The 22065-nt window shown below is 35.3% G+C and overlaps 2 protein-coding genes across 6 annotated transcripts in view; one reads left to right on the forward strand and one right to left on the reverse strand.

The window, feature by feature from the left end:
• Window positions 1-66: 66 nt before the first annotated feature.
• On the reverse strand, window positions 67-5497 carry LOC101893361 (medium-chain acyl-CoA ligase ACSF2, mitochondrial). Its single transcript, XM_005182540.4, has 4 exons — window positions 5245-5497; window positions 695-2026; window positions 486-627; window positions 67-423 (listed from the first exon to the last, which is right to left on the reverse strand). The coding sequence occupies exons 1-4, from the start codon at window positions 5340-5342 to the stop codon at window positions 166-168; spliced, it is 1830 nt and encodes a 609-aa protein (XP_005182597.2). The 5' UTR covers window positions 5343-5497; the 3' UTR covers window positions 67-165.
• A 6192-nt stretch (window positions 5498-11689) lies between these two features.
• The window catches only part of LOC101893528 (serine/threonine-protein phosphatase 6 regulatory ankyrin repeat subunit A), a 35402-nt gene continuing 25026 nt past the window's right edge, over window positions 11690-22065 (forward strand). For all 5 annotated transcript variants that reach the window (XM_020036426.2, XM_059121350.1, XM_020036425.2 and 2 more), the window contains exons 1-2: window positions 11690-12725; window positions 16960-17061. In XM_020036426.2, the coding sequence (XP_019891985.1) occupies window positions 12345-12725; window positions 16960-17061 (483 nt within the window). In that variant the 5' untranslated portion in view covers window positions 11690-12344. The remainder of the gene's footprint in view (window positions 12726-16959; window positions 17062-22065) is intronic.

A 22065-nucleotide genomic window follows, 5' to 3' on the forward strand; every position in this document is an offset into this window, starting at 1 on the left:
CTACCAGTTAGGGGGGGTCGGAATTTTCAGCCCCCGATCCCCCTAGACACTGATTTCCAATAGAAGTTTTTTTATAAAAAATATTTTTCTTTTATTTACAAAAGTACATACGTATATCACAAAATATTAAAAAAAAAACACAGTACGAGTATAACCTAAATGTAACTAATTTCTAACTTCTTTTGCCATATCACCTTTTTGGATTCGCTGGAATTGTTCGAGCAATTTGAACTTTTGAATTTTTCCCGACGTTGTTTTTGGAAATTCGTCAACTATTACAACATAGCGAGGAACTTTGAAATAGGCCAATTTTCCATGGGAAAATTCCTTAAGAGTATCGCGGGTTATTGCTTTGGTGTTGTCTTGTAAACGCACAAAGGCGCACAGTTCTTCGCCCAAGCGTTCGTCTGGAACACCAATCACCTGAAAAGGACAGTCGACATAATTAAATAAGTCGAAAATGTAGGGCCAACTGATGTACTTACATGGGCTTCTATGATATTATCGTGGGTATTGAGGAAGTCTTCGATTTCTTTGGGGAATATATTTTCGCCACCTCTGATGATCATTTCCTTTAGACGTCCTACAATGCGGCCATATCCATCGGGCTGCAAAACAAATTGATCCCTGGGAGAGAGAGAAAGGGAATGCATCCAATTATCTCTTGTCATTAAAGCACTCTCAAGCAACTTACCCTGTACGCAGCCACTTATCGGCTCCAATGGTTTCCCTTGTTTTCGCCTCATCTCCATAATAGCCAAGCATTGTACTGTAGCCTCGAACGTACAACTCTCCAGGCTGGCCAAACGGCACAGTGTTGCCATTCGTATCGACAACTTTGACCTCAAGATCATCTTGTACATGACCCACCGTGTTTAGGATTTGTTCAACGGAATCATTAGGTCCCGTTTGGAAAATAGACGCTGTTGCCTCCGTTAGACCATAAACGTTGCGGAACTCCTTTACTTTCAAAATGTTCTGCATGTCAAGGAATAGTTGCGGTGTACAGATGGCTCCGCCGGTCACTGCCATTTTTAGCGTACTCAAGGGCAAATCCAGTTCCTTTTGCTTCCGAATCACATCCACATACATTGTTGGTGTTCCATGGATAACGGTACATTTCTCATCTACTATGGACCTCAGAGATGCTTCCGGATTGAATGCGGGGGAGGGTAAAACCAACGTCCCACCATGTGTCAAGGCTGGCATCATGGTCACGACAACGCCAAACGCGTGGAAGAGGGGCACCTGCACACATATCCTTGCACCAAATGTCTGATTACGATGTCCAATATGGATGCCATTATTGACGAAGTTGTAGTGGGAAAGGACGGCAGCTTTTGGTTGACCCGTCGTGCCCGATGTGAATTGAATGTTGCACGGTGAGTCTGGTATGATGTGGGGTTGTAGATTTTCAATTTCTTTCAGATCTCCTCCATTACCAATATCCAATAGTTCGTTAAACTTCAATGCTCCTTTAAGATTTTCCTCTGTATCGATGATCACCGCTTTTAAATGAGGCAAATTGTTACTTTTAAGATCGCCTTTCTGGCTCGACGCAATCTCTGGACACAGTGAACTTATAATTTCATAGTAGTTGTGTGATCTGTGCGTCAGTGGGGAGACAATGGCCTTCACATTGACTTTCTTTAAACAATATTCCAGTTCGGGAGCTTGAAATGCTGGATTGATGCCAACCGAGACGAGACCAGCTCGACAGGCACCCATCATTGACAAGTACCAGTGCATGTTGTTGGGCCCCCATAAGCCCACACGATCACCTTTCTGCAGTCCCAACTTGAGAAAGCCGGCAGCAATGCGATCCACTTCTTCGAGCAGGGTCTTAAACGTATAACGTTTATTCTCATGGTAGGACACAATTGCTTCTGTAGTTCCATGGATCCTAGCAGCCTTCTCCAATTCTTGCCCGACGTTACGATAAACTAATGGGTTTTTGCTCTTGTGGCAGAAATAGCTTTGATTGCTCTCCCACGGTGTGGTTGGGCTGCATGTGGATGCTGATAGGCTGAAACGATTTTAAACGTTGTTATAACAGATTTTCACAAACAAAAGTATTTTGTTGAGGGAAAAATTATTAACGGCCATTTATTCCAGGCGTGTCATAATTCAAATAAGTTTCAATGGAAGATCAATAAATTATTAATCCGCCCTCAGGAAATAAAATAGCAAAGCGTTTGAAAAAATCATTGTAAGATGTTGCCAAATAGAAGTAGAACAATCTCATCCTTCCCTTAGTTAATTAAATAAAAGTTTGTAGGATACCATACTAAAGGATGTCTTTAAGGTTTCTTCCAGTCTATTCGTGGAGCATTCATTACATTGTATATTGTAAAAATTCTAGGTGTAAACACAATTACACATTGCAGTCAGTAATCTATCAACTATGGAACTGAGTTAAAGAGCATTCCCGGCGACAAAGCTGAATTATCTGATGATGCTGTGCTACATAAACGTTCTTTTAGTTTAACCTTCAGAAATGCGAATGCCATTAAATATTATCTTTGCGACAAAATTTATTTAAATTTTAATATTTGTTTGTAATATAAGGGCAATAATATTAATTAGTCTGAGCGTAGGGGCAGTTTGAGGTAATCCAAAATATTGTGGCATAATTTGAAGGTATTGCTTTTTACTACCTAATTATAATTATTTTCTGATTGTGCCCATATTCTATCACTATTGTTTTTTTATTTATTATATTGAAAAATAAAAAAACAAAACTAATTAAATAAAAAACAAATAAGCAAAGTCTATAGTCGCGCGGGAAAACTACCTTACCTTTGGTTTTTGACATTTGCCCTATATTTACCACTCTCTGTCATGCTAATTGGTATTCAAAACAATTTTACACAAAAAAAAAAAAAAATGCTTGATTTCTGCCCTGTCCTTAACTCCTTATCCATGCAAAATTTCGGGTCGATTGGTTTTTAATTCTGATCCATAGTGCGACTGCAATATCAGATATATTAAATTTTTTGATCCATTTAGACCCCTAAATATACATCTTTAAAAAAATTGGCTTCTATTCAGACCCTAACCCCACCTTCATGCTAAATTTTGTGAGAATCGGACGACAATTGCGATTTTCTTAGATTTTATCCTTTTCTGGCAAGAGGCCAATTCGAATTGGTGAGAGTTTTCAAAATTAGTCTAGCGGTTTGTGACTTATAAGCGGAATAACTAACATCAATTTCTTGTACACATAGATTGTACCTATTTTGCTATGTACCCTTGGCTATCAGTATCACTGTAACGGTCAGAGGTAACATTTTATTCGCGTTTTTCGTATTTTTTCACATCAAAGTTATGATCCGGTTAGAGTTATGACCAAACAAAATATTAGGCTTCCGCCCAGCCCTAAACTCTATGCCCATGCAAAATTCCATAATTGTGACCTGTAGAGAAGCTGCAAAATCTAGAAAATATTTTGCGATCATCTGCAAAAACAATAGGGTTCTATTCTGACCTTAACCCCATCTCCGTTCTCAATTCGGGGATCGGTTCATAATTGTGACCTGTAGTGTGATTACAATTTAACAGGGACGACTCAGCTCGGCGAGATAGGAAAATCCATATATAGTCCAATTTGGTCCAATCAAACTTATATAATAACAAAATAAAGAAATAATAAAATAAAATAAGGCATTTTAATTATTTCCTGAAATTTTATCAAGCGATAAAAACGGACAATTCTTATTGAGAAAAACTTCTTAGTAAAAAATTGGAAACTCTCAGTAAGTTATCCGTCAAGATTTGCTCCTCCAAGTCGTTCTCATTTACGGGAGTCTTGAATTCACAATACTCTAATGAATATTTTCGGGTAAATATTAGGTGTGACTTTTCTAGTAAAAAATACTCAGATTTTATTCTCTTTCTAAAACAGTTGTAGTGTAGCAATATTTTTTGAGAAACATTCAGTAAAATCCAGCAAGAAATATGCTGTTTCGAAAAATGAATGCGCTACACTATAACTGTTAATAAATTGGATCAATCTGATTTAAATATTTAAATTATTACGTGACATTTTTTGGGCACTTTCGCAGCTGATAATTCTGAATAACTATTATTGAAAAAATGTTTGCAGTAAGTATTGGAAAACTGCCAGAGAAACAACCGTGAGAATTTGTTCGTGATTTCTGGGGATATCGAACAAAATTTGGTAATTATTTTTACAAATTATTAAGTTATTGTACACATATATTTTTTTGTTCTTAGTTTAAATTTATTAAAACGCATTTCTCCCATAATACTGAACGTTGGGTAAGAAGACAACATTCAGAAATGTTTTGTAAAAATTGTCACAAAATATTGAAAGCGCACATTTGTGAAATGATAATAATGAATCTCAACGTAAAAACGTATACAAATTTTAAGCTTAAAAAATGTAATTTGATATTTTCATAAAAAATTCACACAATTTCCAAATTTATTCGCATTTAGGTTTATTTTTGTTCTCAAAGCTAACATTAGTATTATCATGATGTGTGTATGTGTCTGATCATGCCATTTATTGGCAAAGCACAAAAGATGTTTTAATTTTCTCTTTCAAGATTAGAATATGTTATCGAAATATTGTACTTGTTATTGTTCGTTATCATGGGAATTTTTTAGTGTTTGTTTATTGATTTTCAAGGGTTCTTTAAATTCAATTAATTATATTTGACCGGTCTAAGCATAGCATATTTGATATGAGTTTGAATCTTTATTAAATTTCAGACAAAATGTAAATTACTATTTTTTTATGTGATTGCAATTTGAGATTTTTTTGTAGTTCCACTCAAAAAATAAATATATTGTTTTTATTTGGAATGGGTATTGGACAATATTTCTAAAATTAGAGCATAAAAATTGGATATTATTTTCAATTTATGATTTCGAAATATTGGTTTCGAAACATGTCTGTTCTAATAAAAACAACTATTAAAAAAATAACATAAAATTAAAGTAAACTATGATGGAACTTATTCTCACTATCGTCATCTTATTTTTTCAATGTTTTCTATATTTTTATCCACACAATACTTCTTCCATTACAAATGTCATTTAACGTTATATGTTGTTTGTTTTGTTTGGTTTCTTTTCAGCTACACAACAACGTAATAAGTATTTTTCAATTTATTTTTTTTTTTAACACTTCTGATTATAATTGCCATTTTACACTTTTCCATTAGCTTTTATGTAGATTTGTAGGTATTGAATTTACATTTTTTTCTAAGCACATACCTACGAACAGCTATCGACAAATGCTTAGCTGGGTATTTTGAAGCAAAACTTTTGCGACTTAAATGCTTGGTTAAAATATGGGCACGTCTGATTATCATTTTTGTGGTTGTGATCGGAGCAAGAGTTTAAAACAAATTATGATTTGTGTGTCCTTTTAGGGGCGGTACAGATCCTTAGTTGTCTGTGAGTTTTTATTAAAAAAAAACTAATTCTTATCTACCACTGTCGCCGTGCAACCGTCCGACGATGAGTTTAGTTCGCCGTTTCGATAGCGACTGAGTGCCCAAGTAGTTTCTCCCTACAACGAAATCTTCGTTCTATCGGCAACTATTCGGCGTTTGTATTTTGAGTGAGTTTTTTTTTTTTTTTTCTGAATATATAACTCTCTAATAAGTTAGTGTTGGGTACACAAAATAATTTATGCCGATATGGACAACATATATACGAAGCCACATACGATTTGAGCAGAAAATAACAAATTAGGTAAACATCTGTCATGGTAAAATAACATTTGTATATAAAGCCCGAGCCAAGAGCCAGGACGATTCTGAGGCCGAATATCCACGATGCCATAGTAGTATGGCGGGATTAGAGAATCGGTGCAGAAACATAAAATTATTTGATACTTTTGTGATATATGGAACGCATAATTTGAAACAATGGACAATTTCTCGAACCCAATTGCAAGCTAGTTTTAGATAGTTATTTTTAAAAAATATTAATTTCAAGATGTGTGGAATTCTATCTAATTATGATCGTCAGAAGTATCCATTTCTGCAGTAACATTTTTGTCGAACACACCACATTTCTGTCTACTCATCCACATAGCTTCGAGAGCTTGTTAATAAAATTATCTTATAATTAAAAAAAACGCGGTCATTTTGTTTTTAATAATTAAAAAATTGTTTATTTTGCCAATTCCATTGTGGAAGAAAGACGACACAGCTGTTTGAACGGAAAAACGGAGAATACAAACTAACCGATATTTCTATTGTAATAATGTATTTGTTTGTTTTGCTTTTTCTGATATGACAGCTCCCTTCGCAAAGCTCCAAAATAAAGGGGCCGGGTAGATCGTCGATTGTATTTTGTTTTTGTTCGAGCGTCTAATTCTCTAATATGTAGTTGTTTATTATGGGGCTCGTCTGCTCTTCTAAAAGGGTGTGTTATCGCACTTGATGCAAGTTCGTGTCTCTCGTTTGCTTCGTATTCTTCCATTTTTCGCGAATAAATTAATATCAGGTTTAATTTTAGACTAATTTCCATCATTCCACATTTGAATTGTTCTGCTTTGAATAACTCGCTCTTATCGAACCAATGTGTCCAGAATCATAAATGAGCGCGGCAGAAATGTTTGGAAATATTCCACTGTCTAATATGGTGTACATATAGGCATTCGCGCCGAGCAAACTTTTTCCGAACAGGTAGTTCCAGCGTTAACAAATTAAATACGCAGTAAAATAAAAGAATGGAAATCATTTTGACAGCACGTGTCGGCGTTCTTATCGACAAAACTGAGAGGCGACTGTAGAGTGATGCTCCCTTGAAATAGAAGCAAAGCTGTCTCTTGCGACCACTACAACACTTCGGTGAACTTCTGAATTAGCCGAAATATATTTATTTAGGTTGAGTTTTTTGTTTTTGTTTGTGGAACAAGTCGTGTGGTGCCGATGATATGCAAAATCTTATCAGACAAGCCCGTTTATGTTTGTTTGCATAAATTATTATCATTATTGTTATTGTTATTTTTTTTAGAAGGGAGGTGTTTATATATCGTTGTTGTGTACACAATAGATTCAATATCACAGAGTAGATTTTAAAATTAGATTTGATTATAATTTAGGCCAAGCCAGAAGAAAATGTTTAAAGGTTATCACAATTGTATGGTTGTTGTTTAATTTGTAACCATTCTATATTGAGAAATTATTTGGGAATACAAAATTTGCTAAGATGGCGTTTTAAGTTCGCATGCACGCAACTTTTTTTATCCTCAAATAAAATGTGCTAAACGTTATAGATAAAATGGCAAATGTCTACACAAGCGACTGAGGAATTTTTCTTTATTGGAAAATATTTTGATAAATAGTAAGATTTTTTATCCCCTAAAATCTGAACATTGGGGAATTTAAATTAGGATATTTCAAATACTAAATAGTGTGCAATACTTGTAATGTTTTAAAACTCTATTCAATCGAGCGATTTTATACAACTGACTGTGACTGAGCACAACCGATAGAGAATAGTTTTTCAACATGTGTGCATAAACATATTTTCACAATTGTCGAAATTATTTTTGTAGATTGATACTGGGCGGGGAAGTCTGCAGGGTTGTGGCACTCGATATGGTTAACCATTAAATGATTTGCGTACGTCGCTGATACAGAGCTATATCGTCGGAATGCTACGGAGCTACAATTGCCAAGAGGATGATATTGATGGAGGGATAAATTTACCCAAATAAAAAATTATATAAACTATTATAATGTGAATTTAAAATTGAATATAATTTTCAAGTATACTTTGCACACATTTTAGAAATTAGATTTACGTCCTGTTTCATAATACCGTAACAAATACCAGTTTTCTAAGCGAATCGAAAATAAAAACGAAAAGCTGTCAAAGTTGACTTAAATTGAGTTTCTCTAAATTCATAACATTCTCTCGACTGCCTTAACGTAGGGTGAGATGAAATAACTGCAACCAACTTCAGACTACTGTAATTTCCAAGCCACTCGTCCGACAGCTGTTGAAACTATTCCAATGACAGCTCCTTTTATTGTTTACAAGCGCATAAAAGCATTTTGGTGAGAATTTTCCAGAAAAATAGTTATTCGTGATGGAATTCAAGCGTGATAGTGTGATTTCTTTATATTTGGCTGAAAACCCGTTAGAGCACTCCAGTATTTAAATGTGAATGAATCTTTTGTGTTTCGTACCATCGCTCTTCACCGTGATACTGGTAAGTGGCCCGAAATCAAGGAAGTGGACGTAAGAAAACAGCAACATCAGCAGAAATGGTTCGAAAGGAAGGAAGCGACTTGGTCGAAACCCGCGTCGCAGTGGCCGAAAAATGGCTCGTGAGCTGAACATATCGCAATATTCCCTTCGGCAAATATGTATATAAAATGAGCTAGGGGTAAAGCCATTGAAATGCCAAAAGCGCAAGAACATACACCGCAACAGATAGAAAATAGACTCAAAAGAGCTAAAGAGATGCTTCGCGTGGAAGAAAGTGGTGAATTGCTGAGTGAGAAAACATTCGTTGTTCAGCGGTTTGTAAACAAAAAAAATGATCGTGTTTACTTGCCAAAGAGATCAGCTGAAAATGTGCACCTTCGGTTGGCCACCAGAACTCAAGCGTCGGCCATGGTGATAGTGTGGGCCTCCATAACAGCCGATGGTCGCTCTCCGCTCGTATTAATCGACCGTGGCATCAGAATAAATGCCGAATATTATCGCGAAGATATTCTGGAGGGTGTATTAAGGCCTTGGGCACGCAAACATTTTGGCCGCAGACCTTGGATATTCCAACAGGACTTAGCACCATCGCACTCAGCACGCGCCACTCAAGAATGGTTACAAAATGAGGTTCCTCGCTTCATTTCAATTTTTATCACCCATCTACGAGGAAGTAGTAAACATCTCAAGATTCTAACTTTGGACAGCTCTTTATTTATAATTTTGTATACATACATATATACATAGATTGCTTGGAGCGCAAATCTCAATATATTGCCAGTCAGTACAGGCTACGAATAAATCACCCGTTCAAGTAGTTCGTAATGGATTCTCTCTCCTGTGGCGGAACATAGTATGTATAGGTCCGCGTTTTCGTATAGCCCCACATAATGGTACCTCCGAATATTCCGTATTTTTATGATTTTTGGCACATTTTTCCATGGATTTGTGTGAACATTTGTATTTGTAGTTCATAATGGGTTCCAGTTCCGTTGGCAGGAAGTTGAATATCTATGTACCTAATGGTGGAGGGTACTAAAAGTTCGGCCCGATCGAACTTAATGTCTTTTTGCTTGCTATTTTCAATAAAGCCTATCAATCCTTTTTCAAATCAAAATATATTCTGCATATAATAACATCAATCACATATATTTTAATATCAAATTTAAGACTTTTATTTCAAGTTTGCTGCCCATATTTTACGCATTCCAAACAGCTTTTCATTTTCATTTTTAAATACAAAATGGTTGTAAATACTCGAGATTTTCTTTGGTATACCTAGAGACTCATAATTCATATGAAGCTAGCAAATTGTAACCATTTTACAGCAACGAAGGTATGGACAGTACGCCATTGGGAATTACCTTAAGTTGCTTGTCCATAAGGCGTTGTTTGTGTAATCTCTCTCCTGTGGTAGCAGCCAGCCAGATAGGCTAATCAGTTTCACTTAAGTGAAATGATATGTTGATAATTAAGGTTATGATAATGGAATATGGAAAAATGTTAAATTTTTGTTTTCCGAAATAAATGGAAAAGTACACAATTTTATCGCTCACATTTACAGTCTTACCATTCGTTGGCAATTGATAAGGTTTACTTTAATGTGAAACATAAAAGCAATTAGATCTGTCTCTTAGAATTTCAATATTATTCAATTTGAATAAAGTGAATAAGTCCTTATTTAGCAAACATTTACATACACACTATAGATATTTCTAATTTTAGAGCAATTCCACACTCCATTTGTTATTCTAAACATTTCAGATTTAAAGTTCGTAATGGGTACTACAGTCAATAACAGAATATTTTCTATGCTGGTCCATGTTCTCGTGCAACCCTCATATATCGGCCTTCTATCGTTCGAAAGATAGCGAATATATATATATATATATATCAAGAACATTTGCCGATATTAGAAAAGTATGTATTAGTATGACAAAAAAAAATCTAAATGTCCAATTAGCTCTACTACTTTTGGACCCTTTATATTCCGTATTTCACTGATTCCAGTTCCAATTTTGAATTTTGAATTTAGAGCTTTCATTGGACGGATTATTGTCATATGAAAGAAGTAGGCCCACGCTTTGTCGGTCATTTTTGTTTGTTTAAATGTGTTCGCATATTACAGTGAAGCACAATATAAGTCCTGGAGTTGAAAGCTAGATGTCAATTTTAGACATGAATAGTATGCCATTTAACATAGTATTGCGCATTAATTTTTTTATATTATTCATTCAGAATTCAAAACAATAAAAATTTACACTTCAATATAGTATATCAAATTGAAAAAAATACATGCTACAAAAAATTTTTCATTCATATTCCTATTGGCATAATTTTTCGATGTTTTGCCAAGATATCATTTCAAAGTTGTATGAATTGTCAAAATCCTTCAAGCCGTTCTTGTGTTATAAGCGTAGTAACTAACACAACTTTCTTTATACTTTGTATCTTCTTAGTATAGTTCGCCTTACATAGTTTTCCCCGGTGTCGCTTTATACCACCCAAAAAAAAAAAAACAAATCATATTAGAGTTCCAAAAAAAAAAAAAAAAAAAAAAAAAAAAACTTCACGAATATACATTCGAAAATAGTAAGTCAAAATGAAAAAAATCATACAAAATAAAACATTGCTATTGTACATTTCAAAAGTCAAAATGAAAAACTTCAAATCATTTATTTTTACGCTAATTTTTTGGATTTTATCCTTTTTCGCAAAGAGACAATTCCGAATTTGCCTGAATCGTAAAAGTCAGACCTGCGTCAGTTATAAGCGTAGTAACTAACACAACTTCCTTTTTTATATATATAAATAGACTAGTTTTGAATTTCAACATACCAATTAGGTCGTGTCAAAATTGAATTGGTTCACAGAAGCCATAAAAAGTTGAATCAATTTTGAACTGAGAACTATTTCCATTATTTCTAATAAAACGATCGGTATTTCCTGTAATCTAAATAACAACCATGAAATTTCCTTAAATTTTAATGGTTGGTATAATGAAGTGGGATACTTTTCGAATTTGATTGCGGTTCGAGTGTGTGAATGTCCGGAATTATCAAAGTGTTTGTGTGTTGAGAGTTGACAAGCCATTCATACATTGGACCCCAGTTTTTCGATCCGAGTAAATTTATAATAGCATTATGATGGTGAGTATCCAAGGAACTTCAAAATAATTGGTCCGTTTAACGATGCATGTACATGCACACACACATACGAAGGTGAAGATTAAAAACTTCTTCAATGTTTCGTGTTTGTTGTACGCGGTTTTGTGGCACATTCAACATGTGTGTGCCACAGTTGGCGAAACCACAAGTGTTTGTGCAAAAAGCGCGCCAGAATTCCGAATCTTCTCTTGCGCAAGACTTTCGTTAGGTTGCTAAGGAAGAGAGGAGCTTAAGAAAGCCAACGAAACCATGCCAGCTCAAACGGGGTCTGCACCTGCACGACACATCGTTGGCAAATCAGAATACTTTAGACTGGCGGAGTTAACGGTTGATTTTGAAAATTGAAGCGGAGTTCACGCAAAGCGCCAAAAAAAAAAAAGAAACAGAAGAATTCTACTCTGTAATGGTTACTTAGTATATGGCCAAGAAAGAAAGAAAGAAAATTGTAACAAAGGAAACGGAAGCGGTGCGACGCGGCGCGGCTAGTAAAGAAAATAGAAAATAACAACCATAAAAACGTATGCAAGTATTGGTTTGGATATTATCGTTGTTGGTATAAGTTCCTATTGTGCGTGTGTGTGTTAGCAAAGTACTTGCTAGTGTTTGTGTGTGTGTGTGTGTATTTCTTACCAATAAAAATGTAAATTTTTTTGGCAACTACATGGAAAAGTGGTTTACCCATAGATATTTTGGTTAAACAACAACAACAGCAGCAGCGAGAAAATTTGAAAAAAAGTGGCAACAGCAAAGAAAATAAATTGTTCACCAGTGAAGTTTGCTGTCTAAAATAGCTGTTCTAAAAAAAGTTTTTAATATTTTTTTTAAAAAGGAAAATATGTTTCAAAACCCAAGATAGCAAAAGCAAAAAGTGATTTCAATGTCAGGTGTTGTGTAATTCGCTGAGTGTGCATGAAATCCCGCTTAGTATAAGCACATCCAGTAGCCAAGCTACAATGCAATAGGATACAACAAACCATGTCTCAGCCAAGTAAACGAGGTGGCCGTGGCGGGGCAGCCGGCGGTGTGGGTCGGAAGACCCCCTCATCGGTTGCAGGTGCCGCCAGCAGCACACCGGACGAGTCAACGGCCGCTAGTGAACGCAATACTCCAGCCAGCAAAGCTGAATCCGATCCCAAGGACGATAGTTCCGTGAATGGTGATCGCAAAGATGCCGATGCAGCTCCCAAACCGCCCAGTGCGGGGGCATCAATACGAGAAACGGCCAATAAAGTTCTGTCGCTGGCCATGAAAAGCGAATGGACTCCCGTCGAACAAGAATTGAAGAAGTTGGAAAAATATGTGGCCAACCAAGGCGAAGATGGCAACACCATCCCCCTGGCGGGTGTCCACGATCCGGTAAGTAGTAGTTGTTGTTTTTCATCGAAACGGGAACGACCGTTAAATGGAGCATGACAACGCATTCACATAATTTCGTTTTTAATGAAAATCAGAAAAATCAATTGAAAACATATCATCCAGCCTTTGTCGATGGAAGGCTCTATCTACCCCCTGGCCGCCGTCACCCCTATCAACCCAAATGTAGTTGTTTATTTGACAAAATAACCGAAAATACCAAAGCGACCCACAAACCCCAAATGCCAAACACAACCAGCAACACGATAGTTTGCAATAAATACATCTGCATAAATATCTATGAACATTGTGGTGGTATTTCAAGCTGCCTCCACCCCCCTCGGCCAGAGACTGTTTTCGTTTCAATTCTTAATGTCAGCAGAACGTTTTCGATTGAATATGTTCCCCACCCCACTGGGCTGGTCTCGCAGCAATTTTGTGATTGTTGCTGCCGCAGTGTCTCATTCCATGCGTTATTGATTTTGGTTTATTATTGTTGTGATTGTTATAAATAGACATGAACGTCTCGGTGTTCAATCCTTTGGCCCCACCCCCGAATGTCACCAGGAAAGATGCCTGTACAACAGCAATAGTAAGGTACTTCAATACCAGTATCAAATGACAAGAAACCGTTCGATGAAAGGACCTTTTTTAGTTTCCCATCAACATTCCAACACAATTGGTGGTGAATGTATACATGTCTGTGTATGTGTGCGGGGAACTGATAAATTTCAATTTTTGTTTTAATGTGAGGAAAATATCAAAACAAATCTTTTTTTGACAAATTTCTTGCTCACTAGTTGTTCAACCAAGACAGAAAGTAAAAAAAAGAAAAATACCTTCAGTTCATGCTCGTAGAGTCGTAGAGGGAAATCAGCGATAAAGTGTCTGTAACAAATATTGTATTATCTGTAAATGAATCAATGTTTGAAATGAATCAAAAATCTAAAGCTAAAGGATTTTTTATCAAATTAAACAAGCGCAATTCTTAGATATATGCAATATTTTTTATAAATTGGAGAAGAGTAGATTCCGCTTAAAGTTAAAATTTACATTTAATTAAACAGGTAAAGCAGAGTTTAAGTCGATCGGGTCGCTCGGTTAAATATTATATCAAAATTTGTATTTGTATGGGCCTCAGATGTCCCTCAATACCTCTACCTTTTCTAATCCACTATACTTTGGAGGGTAAATTAGTTTTGTCATTTATTTTGTAACTCATTGAAACAAGAATTTTAGACCCCGTAAAGTGTATATTTTGGTATCAGCATAATATTTTGTTTCTTTATAGCCATGTCCGCCCATACGTCAGTAAAAATCACCCAGCCATAATAAACCATAATAAACTAGGTCATTAAAACTTTACTCAAATTCATTTTAGGTCGGTAGAATATTATGTTCTGCTGGAATTTTGTGTCTCGACAAATATAGAAGTGTTTTTTTTTTTGTTTTCAAAAGTCTTACTTTCCAAATGATGGATGGTACTCAAAGCTCGGTCTTGCTGACTTTAAGTACTTCTTTACATGTTACAGTGTAGTCTGCCACAGCTTGGGAACCCGTAAAACCTATTCCAATCCAAGGCTGCACTGATGTATGGAGCCAACGTAGAAATGTGATAATATATTGAAGACTTTTAGAGAGTAGTTTACTTCACCTTAATGCCAAACATGTATTATATTACAGTCCAACCGATTGGATAATAGATAAATCCCTAGGCTTTGTATGTTTATACATGGGTGTATTATAAGTTTGATTGGGCCAAAAATTATGTAACACCTCGAAATTTTGGTTTCCGACATAGGAAACTATATATGGATCTTCCTATCTCGCGAGCTGAGTCGATCTAGTTATGTATGTCTGTCTGTCCATGTTATTTTGTAATAAAGGTCTCAATTATGGCCCGATCTTAAAGAAATTGAAAATGGAGGTGGGGCTAGGGTCAGAGATGATCGCATAATATTTAGTGGAAATGTACCAAAACAGGTCGCAATTATAGACCAATCGACGTGGAATTTAGCATGGGGCTGGATTTTAAGGCTGGAAGCTGGTAAAATAAACCATAACTTTTATATATAGAAAAATACGAAAATGTCCACTAAACTGCGAGTAAAATATTTTTTATTTTTTATTTTTTTATTTATAGTTTTTTAAGGTGTATATTTAGGGGTTCAAATGGACCAAAAATTAAAACTTTCATGATCTTGCAGTGGCTCTAGGGGTCAAAATTGAAAACCAATCGACAGTGCAGAAGTGTAGCATTTTGAACGAATTTGAATTACATTTAGCAGGTGAAATGGATCACAACTTCAGCACGACATAGAGTGTAAATATAAGGAAAATATCCCCGGTAAAAACCCAAAGGTAAAATTTGTGCAGCACAGTATGGCTTTATTTAAAATAATCGACAAAAATGTTTTCGACACAAGGATGTTTTCCAATATTTTATAGTGTTGTAGGGTATCACATGGTCGGCCCCGCACGGCTATAGCCTTTGCTTACTTGTTTTAAAAAGGTTTTTATTAACATTTTCCCTTAAAAATATTTTTCAAATAACTTCTGGGCGGAATATCTGTCAAGGGGTTCTTTAGGTGGCGTCAGGTGGCTATATGTTTTAATTTTAGAAAAAATACGGCACTCATTTTACTTAAATAGTTGTGGAATATTTTCTGGGATATTTTCCCCAGGAGTTATTTTAAAAATTACTTCTATGAAAAAAATAACTTTTTTTGCCCAAGTGACGAGATCTTTTCTATTGAGCTTACGCTCTCGTCACTTGGGTAAAAAAGTTTTTTGTCATTGGAATTATTTTTTAAATAAAAGTAGCTGGAAACATCTATTCTATCAGACCAAAATAGTAAAATCACTTTCATCGACCTTAATATGATTTTTTTAATTTAATTCCTTCACGTTATATATGTTTTACTTTAATATGTATGAGAAGGAATGTTTAATATTTTCAAATTTAAAAAAAATCGCTGCAAGTGAAAAATATGAAATATAGCTATAATTGTATTTATAACTGAGGGACTGTAACAAATATTATTTGAAAAATAATGTGTTTTGCTTAACTACACATTCATAAATTACACTCAGATTTGTGCAGCAACGACCAAAATATAAAAAAGCTTAAAGTCAATGAGTTGCAGAGAAGCAGATATCCCAAATTTTCATGACAAACTTTAGCATTCGCAGTGTGATCACTTTGTAAACATTGTCAAATTTATTTGTTAATAAAAAAAACTTTATTCTTATAGAAACAACAGCACTGGTATTAGGCCTACCTTGTTTGAGACAACAAATTACAAAATTATCTTACACTGTCTATTAAAGACGTGTGATGATCTTTTTCTGGATATGTTCACACTGGCCAAATAAAGGTATTAACGTAAACTTTGCGAGTTCAGTTATGATGAACAAATACCTTTGTCACTCCGTTTGTAGCCTATCGACATATTATTTTAGACCCAAAAAAGAATATCCATTATTGATCAGCGTTAATATCTAATTTGATATCCACGTTTTCGCTTATCCCCATAAAAATTCGGTGAGACTATGTGAAGTTCCACATTTCCACACATTTTCTAGATATGTCCACGCTTGCGTACAGCCCATATAACTGTACCCCCATCTTGTGTTTTGGGCAGTAAGTGTGCAGTAATTCAACGAAAATACGTACGGGAATGTTTAGAATTTATTATATAATTACTCTATTCCAGAGCCTGCAAGAATCTACTAGTTTTGCCATTTGTTATCGATATCATGAGGGGAATATCGGCTAACGTAGTACAAACTTTTACATTCTTGCAGTTCTGGAACAGACCAAATGCTTGTTTATACATTTTCATATGTACCCCAAATAATGGTACCGTTTTGTGAGATTTGTGAATTTGAGAGTTGTTTACAACCTTGTATTTGAAGTTTTTTTAATAGGCACCTTATATTCCGAAATAGGTAACATATACTGCAGCATCTCCATATTTGACTTTTTAAGGGTAGTGACTACATATTTAGAAAATTCTTAGCAAAAAAATCTTAGAGCCACAATTGATCTATTCAAAATTTGGAAATGGATAGCTTTAGCATCTCAGAAACAATATTTAACATTCCAATTCTAAGTCGCGACAAAAATGATTTTCTTTCCGATAATGGTGGGGCCTCATCGAATCTAATTGTTTTTTTAACTTTTTTCAAAACAACTGCTTAGCTAAACCTTTTCTTTTTCATTTTTCATTTTCAGAACACTGGAATGACTCCCCTAATGTATGCAACTAAGGACAATAAAACTTCGATTATGGATCGAATGATTGAATTGGGTGCAGACGTCGGAGCCAGGAATAACGTAAGTACAATCGCCTGACTACTGCAAAATGTTATTTACCCGTTTAAGCGTTGAAAGCATAAACATTTAAAGGACATGAAGGGAATGCCATAAAAATAAAAACAAACAAAATCAATACCCAACATATTTTAAGCGGCTAAAATCAAAGTTGGTCAAAAGGAAGTCGGTCTGGCACTATAAAAGGCTGCGGAGCACGCAACAATGTGTGTACCTGCCAAATGTGAGTTGTAATAGAAACCGAAGAAAAACAAATGCGTCAGTGCGTGCCCCCAAAAAGGGAAAACGCGGAACTCACCAGCGCTGGCCATGTGATTGCTGTTGGCGGGGAGCGTAAGGGTTGTTCTGCTGCAAATGCGTTTAATGAACTTTGTTCCCTGCTACTTTAATTCCAGAAGACCTGCCAAAAACATAGGACTTTCTTTAAAAACAATATTCAAAGGATAAGGTTGGCATTCTTCGGATGCGTTACAGCCAAGTTATGTTTCCAATGACATTTTGGGCCGCTTGTTTTATTTTTTATATTTTGTTTGTTTGTTTTTTTTGAAACTTTGCCGAAAAATCCTTGACCCAAATAAACTCCATATTTGTTGGTGTGAATTGTCGAATGTGTGTGTGTTTGCGAAAGCACTCTAAGTGGTCGTGTTGACCAAGGGCGATTTTTATGAAACACTTGGAGGAGATTGACGGTCGCAGTCTAAGCTGCAAAGCAGAGTATATTTTGAGTATGACGACCTCACTCTGCTGGACGAAAATTAACCGGCTATTTTAGTATTTTGGCTTTGGTTTTGGGTTTAGTTTTTTCTTTTTTATTTATGTTTGATATATGAAGTTAATATTTCTTTCTGCCTGTGGGAGGGAATATTGTTTCTGAAGAATGTTGGGCAGAGAGTGGTAATCAGAGATATTTCACACTTCGTTTAACAACGTTGCGATAGATTGACACGAATAAATGACGCCCATGTAAAAAAATAATCAGGTCTTGTTTTGCATTCTACAGTGCCAAGAACATAGGTTAAAGTCTCGGGAAGGTTGGCAAACTTCTTCACACTTAGCGGAAATCCAATGAAACTCAATCAGCCGGTCAGATGTAATATGTTGCTCAAGGGGAATGAAAAAGTTGTGGAAAGACATGAAATGATCGAAGCTCTGTGTTCGCAATCAAAAAAAAAAAAAATATCTCCCTTCTTTATCGTAATAAAAATATTGAAACAACAAAAAATATAAGCCCAAGTTATTAATAATTTTCCTAAAAAAAACTGCGTCACCCACGCATGTGTACATTCGTTGAAGTCTCATCAACCAACTGAGATCAACGCAGACGTACTATTTGGTGCATCTATGGTTTGATTCTTCTTCTAAAATGAGTAATTTGATTTGATTAAAACACAAAAGATTGAGTCTGAGCGAAATAATGAATTTAGTCCCCACTAAAAAAATGCCCCACATTGATTGAATGGTTGAATAAACAATGATGCCGACTGGAAAAACTCGATTGAAAGAAAAAAATAACAGTTGTGATTGCTCACTTCAATTCACGTGTTCGATCAACTCATGTTGCTGAACAAATCAAACGCTCTCAAAAACACTCATCTTTGATTACGAGTGAAGTGTTTCAAGTGCAGTCCGATGCGGAAAATATCAATTCACTCAGATCAAACCAATTACGAATTATTGATATTCATTGCAGCCCTCTGGTATCTTTGTGTGTATCTGTAACAAGCGATGCTAGAACCCGATGTTCCCATATTAGCAAAAGTGTAAAAAAGTTTGAAACGATCATTTAATTTATGCTTGAACAGCGGAAAACTCAAACCCGATTTAGGTTTGACCATCTGTACATCAATCTAACTTTCGTTTAATATGTTTTTTGACAGAATGAGGATCAAGGTGAGGATTGAGGTTCTGATTAATAGCAGTACCCTCCGACATTTTTACACCGTATGAAGGGAATATTAACTTTGTCATTCTGTTGTAACACCTCTGTTGTAACACCACCTAGAAATATTCATGGATCAGCGTAAAATTCTAAGACGATCTAGCGTCTGGCTGTCTGTACATCTGTCTGTTTTAATCATGCTATCTTCCGAACGAATTGAGATAAAATGCTAACATTTTGCATACATACATGTTTACCAGTAGGCAGGTTAAGTTCGTTTTCGTTTATCCCCTATATAACGGTACCCCCGATATACGGTATTTTCATGATTTTAGCGACATTATTCACCGGAATTGTTTCAAATTTGGTATTTGAAGTTCGTTAAGTCTATGACAAAAAATGTCGTAAGCAGGTCCACGTCTTCGTATGGTCTCTATATAATAGCTTTAATTTAAGGGGTAGATTCCGGAAGTTTTTTTTTTGAAAATTTTCAAGTTCCTTCCAAATGGTATTTAAAATTTAGGCCGGCCAAACTTAGCTGCTTTTTTACTTGTTACTATGTAGGTTTCTTACCACTCCTACTGCCCTTATTGTCTCAATATGACTTTTCTGATTAATAGACGTTAAAAATCCTTTTCGGCGAAGTTCGAATATAACTGTATAGCCCATATACAGAGTTTCAAAGTCTTTGGCTAGGAATTACAACTTAACTTGCTTTTATTCGGCGATTTCCAGTGAGGAACAAATTACTTTGACAAGTGAGGTTTTTACAACTTGAAGTTAAGTTGTTGCTTTAATAGCATGTATTTTTGGCGTTTATGATTCTTAGATGGAGAGTGATTTGTTTTTTTGAAAAGTTTTAGGTGTACTCATTTTGGAGTAACCCCTAGATTTCGGAACCTCCTCAACTTGGCATTTTGAAGGTTTTAATAAAAAACCACCACAAAATTCTAGATATTTAGAATTAATTACAAGCACTGGTTATATATAGGTTATTGTCCAAGTCTGTATTTTGGTACTAGGAATTAGAATATTTTGAGCCTATTTCGAGTTGCGCCCTTATTCAGGAGACAGTACCTTTTTTGATGAGTTTGATAGTTTTAAGCATTTTTCCTACTTGCATTTGCAGTTTTTTTGTTTGTGAGGTTGCACATTTTTAGGAAGAAGCATCAACTTAACATGAATTTTCTTTTAATCTTCATTACATGCGAATTTTGGCAATCAATACTAATATGTAAAAAAAACATTATTAAATTTCATTTCAATAATTGAAAATTTCTAATCACATTTTCGGCATTGGTCTCAAAGATTGCCAACGCCATGTATGCTGCTCCACCCCTGTATATTATTGATGCAAATTATTTTCATTCTTCCTCTGATAGCCTTCCATCGATTTTTATTCGGATAATAAGTTTTAGTAGCTTATATTTGTGGTTACGCATTATGTGGACAAGATCTTCAGTAATTTGAAACAAAGTGGATCCATGGGATTTTCAGTATCGTCTGTAGGTTTACATTTCGTTAGAACCGACCATACACACACGAAGCTCGCTTTATTGTTGATTCCGTGGCAGGAAAATCATTATTCTGCTTCAAGAAGACTTCTCTCGCTATTTAAATTCGTCGTATTATATTGGGGTGCAGATAATTAAAAAAAAAAACTTTATTCTTAACCCATAACTGACAAATATGAGGTGATTATATCTCACAGACTTTGTTGCGTGCTCATATTTTCAACACTCTCACATTTTCAAAATCTGTTCTATCAGTGGAATACAGAAATGTAGGAATTATATACTTTGTGAATGGAGTTAATGGAGACTAATATTCATTTTTGCAGTCATCTATCTCGTATGGTATAACAATGTCTCCACACAATGACAACAAGTTCGGTTTCACACAATAATCGCTGACATTCATTTTATTTTATCCACGATTATAATCTTGTTATTAATCATATCCTTCAACGACTTCGTCAAATGGATTTAATCAAAAGCAAGAAAGGCATGAAGAATGGCCCATGGCGTTGTTGAATGCTTTTAACAAAAGCGGACTGATTAGTGCCGCTGTAATTTAATTAAAGCAGTTGAAGTGGTTGAAGTTTGAGTTGCTGTTGTAGGCTCGTTGCAAGTGTAACTCCAATTAATCAAGGTGTTCCTCGCTCCTACTCCGAAGCTGTGACTAAGTGATGAACCTCAGTGGTAGGGTGCAAAATAAGGAGTGTTCGGAGTGATAACATAGCCATTCGGCATCCAAGTTTGAAGATTACAGTGTAATTAACTATGTTTAGAAAATTAAATTTTTGAGAAATGCCACTTTGCATGTCTTCGCCTGGCACGTTTGACACTGATTTCAATTAGCTTAAAAGCACCTGTGTGATGAAATATCCGATTTCAGAACAGGCCACAGGGCACGTTCCTCGACTTTTGGCATAATGATAGTGTGCGAATCAAGTGTCACCATAAATACAAAGTTTCGTTCACGCATTCCAGCCATGGATGGATGGATGGACACAAAGAAAAAGCCATTAACTTCAATGAAAGGCCATATTATTATTACTGCCACCGGATGTGATGACAATTACATTTTATTTGGGACAATGACGACACTTGATTACTCATTTGCAAGGTGTGGGCCATCTTAAGGTAATTGAGTTTTTAGTAAACCCACGTCTCCGGCCAGCAATTACAATGCGATTAATAATGAATTTTGTTTTGCTAAAATTGAATGAAAAACCTAGAATTGGTTTGAAAAAGGACTCCTAGACTACATTAGAAAATACATGTACAACTTTGTATTATAAAAAATAGTAAAAATATCAGATCTTCATATTTAAGGTGCAAGGGTATCGAGTGATGTCCTACATTGAATCAGAGGAATTGTGTTTAAAGGAAATGACCAATGAGGTCATTTTCGTCAATATTATTTAGATGTCTGTCGACTTTTAGAAAAATAAAAAAACAACTCCTATATTTATTTTGGTTTTGGCTATAAGTCATTCATAGGCACCGTTACTAGTCTCATTTCACCAAGTTTCTAAATAAATTAGAATTTCTTTATTCTTACTGAATGTCCCTACTTAATTTCCACTTTAGCAGTTGAAATAGAAAATGGAATGGAAATGTGAA

The sequence above is a fragment of the Musca domestica genome, unplaced genomic scaffold, assembly GCF_030504385.1.
Source record: "Musca domestica strain aabys unplaced genomic scaffold, Musca_domestica.polishedcontigs.V.1.1 19, whole genome shotgun sequence".
NCBI lineage: Eukaryota > Metazoa > Arthropoda > Insecta > Diptera > Muscidae > Musca > Musca domestica.